At 44.1% G+C, this 8,993-nt stretch overlaps 1 protein-coding gene across 1 annotated transcript in view; it reads left to right on the top strand.

Annotated features, from left to right (window-relative positions):
* The first annotated feature begins 3,458 nt into the window (after positions 1 to 3,458).
* Positions 3,459 to 8,993, top strand: part of Sh3rf3 (SH3 domain containing ring finger 3) — a 158,040-nt gene continuing 152,505 nt past the window's right edge. The window contains exons 1-2 of the mRNA XM_090336260.1: positions 3,459 to 3,509; positions 6,383 to 6,463. Coding sequence (XP_090192386.1) covers positions 3,459 to 3,509; positions 6,383 to 6,463 — 132 coding nt within the window. The remainder of the gene's footprint in view (positions 3,510 to 6,382; positions 6,464 to 8,993) is intronic.

Here is an 8,993-nt window from a genome sequence, read left to right as displayed (position 1 = left end):
GTGCATGGATGTTTCCACCCTCCTAGAAGAAGTAAGGATGCTAGAATGCCTCACTCTTATTCTTATCACAATCTGTACAAGGCTAATGCAGTGTGACAGGAAACCACCAAAACTACAGAGTCAGAGCTTTGCTCTAGGAGGAAGGCTGCTTTGCCTCAAAACAGGCCACTGAATACTACAGCACATTTTGTGACTGTGATGATATTTGAATGAATGCCTTAACATTTCATAATTTAAAATTCCTTAAACTCTACAAATAGGAAGATGTTTCTCCTATGTTTGGCACAAAGTCATTAGACAGAAGTGAACATAAGTTCTCTCTGGCTTGCGAATGGCCCTGTCTTTCCAGAAAGAAGTGCTTAACAGGAGATGACCCAGAGCTCCTGTGAGGACTCTAGCCACTCAGGAGCCCCTGTCTCCCAGAATTTCAATTGGAGTTGTGGGTCTTCATTGGACAAACCGCATCTGTACAGGCCTGTGGTGACACCAGCTTCCACTGGCAGAGCGTAAGAGCCTGCTGTGCCTCTGTCTCCTGGCCCTGTCTGTGGCAGGAGGCTAATCTGTGTGTATTACATCCTTAGACACGTGCTTGCATTGTCTGATAGGAGGCACATGCAAAAGAAGGAACCATGGGGTCAGGATGTTATCTCCCTCCATGGGAGGCATGGTGTTCTCTGGGGCCTCCACACACCTTTGTAGTTCTTTTCCTATAGCTTTTGAGGGGAAGAAAGAGGAACTGTTAGGTAGGTGTACTATTGAAAACACTTTTCAAGAGGACTCCACTGGACTCCTCTTTAGCATCCCTCTCCAAATGGAAAGTCTAGCCACTTTCACTCTCAAATCAACTTAGGTTGCGTGTTTTAAACACCCTTCTCCCTTCAAGTTCTTTCAAAGGCAGAAAAAAACAAATCTGTACTGGTAGAGGGCATTATTCTTGACACTGAAGTGACCTGGAAATTGGATATCAGCTTGCTCTGGGAGTGAGTCCTAAGTTTCTGCTCTCCTCCCTAGGCAGGCTCTTGAGCTCACGTGCAGCTTGCTGTGACCCTTCCTTTTGCACATTCTTCAGATTTCCAGTGGAGTACACCACCTCTGTTCTCCAAGATCTGCCGGTTAAAAATTAGCAAAGCAGAGAAATGCTTCCAGTTCTTATTTGAAAAGTAGAAGAGAGATCCTTTGCCTAAGGCTGTTTTCCTGCTTGCCGTAATTGAGGCTGTGTGTCCTGTGGTGTGGTCATCAGCTTTGATAAAGTCACATCTGCCCCTAAGCTATCTTGTTTTCCCTGAAGGTGAGACTACCAAGAAAATGCCTTGAAATTTTTATTTCTAAGAACTCAGAAACTTTGACATTCTGTACTTGCCAACCATTCAGAGAATGGAGGAAACAATGCAAATCTCTGGGCCTCATAAGAAGAGCAAGTTAAAAATCAGAAAGTCTGTAATTAACTGTAATTGCTTTTGCATAACTTCAATTAAAGTTACCAAAGCCTGGAGGTTGCCCACAGCTCTTGTTGCATTAGGGAACATGAACAGGGAAAGCTATTCTCATCCAGAAACCAGTGAACAAAGGAAGCATTTGAATGTGAAAATGCCAGCTCTTAACATGGGGGAAGCCAGAGTATGCCAGCTCACTGAGACGCCATTAAAGACACTTTTCTTCTCTATATTATTAGACACCCCAAGTGGCCTCCCCAAATAGAACTTTTGCCCTGTAGGATTGAAGTCACCTCTAGTCCCTCTCAAGGGAGGGTTGACCTATTCCTGATAGCATTCCGGGGACTTTTGCAAGGCAAAAGCATTGTCACCAAAGGAGACAGGCTTCATTTCACTCTTTGCTCTCATTTTTTCCTTCTTGTATGATAGGAATCCTTCCAGGAACTCAGGAGATCACTGTCCCCCAATGCTTGCCTTTTGGGACTAGAGTCAAGGTGGATATCACGATTGAGGATTCATGGAATATGATGGCAGATGGTAGGAAGTTTCTGCAGGAGACTCAACTCACTTTCTTATTTATTTTGGAAATCTTTGTTCCCTTATGCCAGTAAAACAGATGGAGACTCCATAAAGAAGGTGGTTCCCAGGTCTGCAGAACCTAAGAGATTACATCTTTGACTCCAAAGCATAGCTATGAATAAATTGACATATTTATTTGTGTGCTTATCAGGGACATAAAAAAATTGTTCTGGCTGGCAAATAGAAATGGCATTGTGCTACTTGATAACATTCATTTGTCAACTATTCTTGAAATAGGTGTTAAATCATAACAGAAGAACAGGAGTTATAAAGCCAAACTGGGATTTTCCAAGCTGTCAAATGAAAAGAAAATTATTACCTATCTCTTTTTCCCCCTACCCCAACCCTGTGACAAGATCTCCTTTCTCTGAGTTCTATATGCATGCATTGTTGTGATGAGTGCCACACTATCACAAACTGGTTGGGTGATTCTAATTTATTCCCAATGGGAACAGGATTTTACATGCTTGGCTTACATATGAGCAGTCTTAAAAATAACCATTTCAAAAATTTACTTGAAAGGAATTTTATACACTGTTCTGTTGTTTGTACATGAATTTGGCTTTTCCATGGTGCTTATTGAGGTTTGACAATTGGCCAGCTGTAGGGTGTGGTGGAAATCTGTGGAAGAAGCTGCATAAGAATGGTCACCCACTGTATTGCTAGGATGGTTTCCCTGGACTCAAACGCTCAGCCTTTGTTTCTGAGTGGAGGAGAGTTTAGGTTTCAACCCTCTTCTGTACTGTCACTGTGCGTGACCTGGATGTTACTGCCCTTCCCAACATGGACTGAATCATGCTAAGGAGGGAACATGCGGTCATGATAAAAAAAAAAATACTTTTTTTGTTTGAGCTAGAAACTGGGAGACAGCGAGGTCTTTTGTTTGTTTACTTACTTTTGTGCTAATACTGAGGCTTGAAATCAGGGCCTTATTCTCATGCTTGGTTTTCTTTGTTCAGTTGGTTCTCTACCACTTGAGTTATATCTCCACTTTTAGCTTTTTGAGAGTTAATTAGAAACAAGAGTCCCATTGATTTTTCTGACCAGAGCTGACTTCAAATTTTTGTGACCCCCAGATTTCAGCCTCCTAAGTAATTAGGGTTATAGGCATGAGCTACTAGTGCCTGGGTGACAGTGGACTATTAAGGAATGGGAAGTGGGGAAAAAGCTGGCTCTTTCAGGTCCTGGTTTCCTCATCCTGTGCATTGTGAATTTGCAGTTCTTAGAGCCTAAGCCTTTGAGACCTCATGACCTAGATCAGTGTTTCTTCCCTCTTCATTCTTCTAATACAGTGAACAAATCACTGGGGGATTTTTTTAAAATCCAGAGTCTGACTATGTGGGTCCAGGGAACTCAGCATTAAGCCAAGAAACTTTCAGATGATCCCAGTGCTGCTGATCCATGGACCATACTTTGAGTATCATGGATGGATGAGATCAAGGCCCCATGGTCATTGGCATGCCAAATTCTCCCTTTCTCCTGCTGGCTCAGGTTAAGGTAATTTCCTTCAGGTGCCGGGATTCATCGTTCACTCTTCTCTCTGGCAATGGAGACAGACAAGAAAGAGGACTGTAAGAAATTCTGTTGAACCTAGTCACACAGTAAACACACATTAAATGAGAGACAAATGCGTTAGTTATTTATACAGAATAAGATATCCTAGAGCTGGGTGCTGGTAGCTCATGCGTGTGATCCCAGATACTTAGGAGGTTGAGATCTGAGGATTTTGGTTTGAAGCGAGCCTGGGTGGGAAAGTGTGAGACTCTTATTTCCAATTAACCATGGGAAAAAAAGCCAGACCCGTGGCTTAAGCTTCAGATTGCTTTCCTAATACAGTGCTCTTGATAGCCTCCAACAACTGCATGAACCATGTTTTCCGCCTTTGACTTGGGATTTAAGTCCGTTCTTCATGTACATATTTCCTGCTTCTTTTGCCAGATGATGAACTCATAGAGTGTGGCTGCGTTTTTGCTGTTGTTTCCTTGGGGCATCTGGTGGAACTGGTGATAGCAGGTGCTGTGCTGGCTGCCAGCGTCATTGTCATCCATCTCATGGCTTAGTTCCTGATGTCACAAGTGATTCATAATTCTTTCCCTGGGGAGCTGCTCCCTGGGCCAGTGAATGGCTCAGAGGGAACCTTAACAGGGCCCTGATTTCCTGAGTATGAGGTGGCTGGGAGGGGACCAGCAGCAGAAATCTTTTGAAAATGCTGTGGAGTTAGCATGGAAAAATGCCAGAAAAGCAACAACAGAAGGCTGTCAGAAGAAACAGAAATTTGGATTTTTATGCATGGTGCAGGAGGGGGAGGGAGGCTGTTTGCTTTTCAGTGTTCTACACGCAGCTGCCTCTGTTGCTTTTGGTTGGCCTGAGCCCATCTGCTGAAGTGAGTAGGGATGGTGCATTTGTATTTCTGTGATTGCCAGGGGCACCCGCCACCTCTAGGGAATCAGATGGAGGGGCTGCAGGCCCCTGCATAAGTTTCTGTTTACGAAGCCTGGTCCAGGTGGCTCTGTGGTGAGGAGTGCTCAAGAAGAGCCACAAAATCCTGTTTACTCCTGGAGACATTCTTGAAACTGTTCCTGTTGTCTTTTGCATTCACACAGAATGAGGTTGTGGTGGGATGCTGCATCACTTCCAGTAGGCATAGGTCTTCCTAGCATCACTGCTTCCTCTTTGCTGCCAGGTCAGGTTTGCCCATCAGTTTCAAAGTGAGGAACTGAGCAGAGAACGTGCCTGTGTGGTAATGTGTATGTCTGAAGTACATTAAGCCCTCTTCAGACTCCCGGAAGAGTTTACTTTTTGGGGGGGAAGTAGGTCCTAGGGCTTGAATTCAGGGCCTGGGGTCTAATCCCTGCGCTGTTTTTGCTCAAGGCTAGCGCAATACTACTTGACCCACAGCTTCACTTTTGGCTTTTTGGTGACTGATTGGAGATAAGAGTCCCACAGACTTAACTGCTGGGCTACCTTTGAATCATAATCCTCACATCTCAGCTTCCCGAATAGCTAGGATTACAGGTGGGACAGGGCTTTGTTTTCCCTTTCTATTTTCATGCCACTTGTTTTAAGTAACTGTTGTATCTCAGATCTGCCAAAAGCTAAGTTATGTTTGATACCTTCTCAGTATATATATCTATATCTATATATTTATATATACATATGTATATTTAAAGGTTTTCTTTTAGTTAAAAAATTTATTCTCTCTCAGAAAATGTTTAATGTTCACATGCATAAAAGTAATATTTTACACGATGCCAGAAGCTCATGCCAGTAAACTTAGCAACTCAGGAGTCTGAGATTTGAGGATTACTGTTTGGAGCCAGCTCAGGATTGGAATATGTTGCTAGATAAAATGAAGAGGAGGATAGGAAGAGGAAGCAAGATATCTATGCTAGGATTGTGGTCAGGGGGCCTGTCTGAGGTCTCATTTCAGAGTTTGCCACTGATGCATTTATTTTTACTGATAGACATTAGTATCTGTAGTGCCAAGGCTGCTGGCCTTTTGGGATGAGACTCATTGCAATTGAAAGGAGGTCTAATAATAAGGGGAAGAGAAGGAAGAGAAATTCTACCATCCAGGAAAACATAGGAAAAGCACCACCAATGAAGAGGCCCTTTTAGCTTGCCTGCACACTGCTCCTCTGAGGGTCAGAAGCAGTGACCTACACGGTCAACTTCCCAGGTGAGTATCACCCCCAGGTCTGATCATCACCCAGGTCTGGGCCCACATATAGACTGGTGCTTCCAGCCATGTCTAGGTCTGATTCCCTCTCATGAGGAGGCTTCCCTTCAGAGGTCTGGGACCCTTTTCAAGACATGGCCTCCCTCCAGGTTGCTGTGTCCTGATGGCGGCTTGTGCCACACTGGCATAGGAGATGGGTGTTGTAGGAAGATGTCAGGTGGGGACATTCTTCATCTCATTCCTTATGGGAGATGTGGAGATATAGGGTGTCAGAAGGCATAAGTCTGTGGAAACAGTTGAATAACACACACCCCTAGACAGATGGAGAAAGAAAAGGAGAGAGGCAGAGAGAAGACAGGAGCATAGTCATGGAGTTTCGTGGGAAGAACAACCAAAACTATATCCTGAGAGCCTAATCATACTGACCCTCCAGGCACTGGCTAGATTTCAGCTAGGGGAACCGAAGAATCACACAGGGTGCAGCTGACATTTCATGTCCTGGGGGTCACACACGTCAGTCCCCTCAGCTTCCCCTCAAACCGTTCTTGATCATTTCCTCCCACCACCAATACCCTAGCCCCAACCGCTGTTATCTCTTCCCCAGATGATACAGCCTCCCTGGCCTTGATTTCTTCTACTATTCCCTGGCATGTGTTTTGACACATCGACCAAAGTCCTCCTGCTGAAATAGGAGCCAGGTTATACCTTCATCGTCAACTCAGAATCCCAGGTGCCTTCTACTATGATCAGAGCCAGTACATGGCCTTTGCAGGTATGTTAGTTTCTACGGCTGCCACAGATTGCCTGAGAAAATAAACTGGAAGGAGGGAGTATTTATTATTCTAGCTCAAAGTTTCAGAGGTTTTAATCCATGATCTGCTGGGTCCATTGCTCTTAGACCCATGGCACGGCCAAGACATCATGGAAGAAAAGGTCATGGGGGAAGAAACTTGCTCACTTCATGGTGGACAGGAAGCAGAAACCAGAAGGTCTAGGAACAAAATGAATCCTTAAGGTCAATCCCTAATTACCTACTTACCCCATCTCCATTGATGAAATGAAGCCATATGAAAAAGCTGTCAACATATGATCCTTCTTTTGTGGGGGAATGGCACTTCATTTATATCTAAATCATGCAAAGAAACTTGAGCCAGTGCCCCCTTGTGAGTTCTTCTATGCTCATTTCTGTCCGAGCATGCCTGGGGCATTCACCTTGTTCTACCACACTGGCTCTTCCCTTTCCAGCATAGCTGCCTAGGCAGGTTTCCATCCATGACATTCATGCCTGATTCTCTCCAAGGCTGTTCACACAATTGCCAGTTTTACCTCCAAGTTCCTTTCCTGGGAGCTTCCCCTGATCTCCCTACTTAGAAGGAAACCCAGGCTTTCCTCCAACCCTTTTTGTGCCCATCTCCAGAGGGCTTCTTAGCAGTTAGCCATCTTTTTTTAGTTATGCATCTTCATGTGACAATTTCTGAGGAATGTATGAACCTACAAGAGCAGAAATACTTTCCAATTTAGGTTGACACTATAACCAGATGCTTGGGAATGGTGCTTGCTACATGAAGATACCCAACACATACTTGAGTACTTGTCTTTAAGGCTATCCCTGGGAAAATCTGCCAATCTCTGTGGCCTGTTAACCTTTTTGGTGCCAGTCCTAAGGCTTGAACTCAGGCTTTGGGAGCCGTCCCTTAGCTTTTGTGCTCAAGGCTAGTGTACTAACTTGAGTCCCAGGTTATTGTCCAGTTCTTTGACTGGCTAACTGGATATAAGATTTTCATGGAATTCCCTGCCCTGGCTAGCTTTGAATCTCATGATCCTTGGATCTCAGTCTCTTGAATAGCTACAGTTACAGGTGTGAGCCACCATTGCCCAGTTCTCTGGGGCCTTTTGTAGCCAGGAAACCTTGTCATGATATACCCCCTGTGGTCCCTTATACTGTGTTCTGGGACAGGAGAGCTGGTCCCCAAAAGGGGAGCTTCTAGAATCACACTGCTAGTGTGGTGCAATTTCCTTTCATTTTCAAAATTTTCCTCATATAAGCTCATGGGAAGCCTTGAATTACAAAGCATTTCTTTTTCCCTGTATTTGAATCTTAATGCTGATTTGTCTGGAATATTCTAAATAATCAGGGGGATTTTTAAAAAGAGAGGGAGGGAGAGAGAAGCCTCCAGCTAGGCCTTTCACTCTCTGCTCTGTTGCCAGCCCCAGATGGAAGACATGGCTGTGGTGTAGGCTAATTTATTTATTGATTAAAATGCTTACAAAACCCAGCATGTACAGCCAGGCTGAACATTCAATTAAAAAGACTGAAATGAAAATTCAGAACTGCTGAATGACAAGTAGGATGTGCAGAGCCAGCTCTAACCAAAGGATAAAATGGAAAGCTTTAAACAGGAAAGGATTTGTTCTATTTATTCATCTCATCCATTCTTCTAAAATTCAGAAACCGGAGAAGTTGTTCCCTGAAGTGCTTGGTTGGGGAGTGAGTGAGAGAAAACCCACACTGGGTTGAGATGGGAGGCTACCCGTGTAGCAGGGATGAAAGAAGTGGATTGTCCATGCACACATAAGGATGGGGTGAGGCGGGGAACAGTGAGTTCAAGGTATATTCAAGAGATGAGAGCCTTAGTTTTGTACCATAGAAACCCATGAGTGAGGAAAAGGCATCAATCTATGCCCCCAAAACGCTAGACACCCTTTACCACAAAGAAGCTCTGTGGCCTTAGGGAACCTGGGAAGAGGTGTGGCTCTGGTGTGCTGGCTGGTGGGCATTGCTTTCCTGTTGCACAGGGATTCCTGGATTGGCTGACTTGCCAAGTGGTTGCAGCTGGCTCAGGAGAGCATGGCCCCTGTGGTCTGTTAATAACTGGAGAGGGGATATCTTCTACTTTTTAAATTTTTTAAATTAAGTAGTTCTACAAAGCAGTTTTAATTCATTGTATCAGTGTGTAAGTATAGTGCAGTTAATCATCCTTCTCCACCATCTCTCTCAACTCTCCTCATCCCCTCAAGTTACCTGATTCCATTTTCTCATGTGTACTCTGAATATTATAATTGTATTCACCCACCCTTCCTCTGTCCATTTTTTCCTCCCCTTGATCTCTCTGATTCCCAATAGTTGATATAAGATGTCACCTACCCCACCTGCTAATATTAATCTTGATTAGCAGGTTAAACTAACCTAGTGGACCTGGATTTTAAGTTAAAATAAAAGGGGATATGCAGGTATGAGAGGGAACATTCTGATGTTTTCCCACAATTAGATTGATCTGCTATTGATCTGATCTTCTGACTTT

The sequence above is a fragment of the Megascapheus bottae genome, chromosome 7 (genome assembly GCF_031878675.1).
Source record: "Megascapheus bottae isolate mThoBot1 chromosome 7, mThoBot2.hap1, whole genome shotgun sequence".
NCBI classification, from domain to species: domain Eukaryota; kingdom Metazoa; phylum Chordata; class Mammalia; order Rodentia; family Geomyidae; genus Megascapheus; species Megascapheus bottae.
The sequence above is the reverse complement of the archived record's forward strand: the minus strand, read 5'-3'. Positions and strand labels throughout refer to the sequence as shown.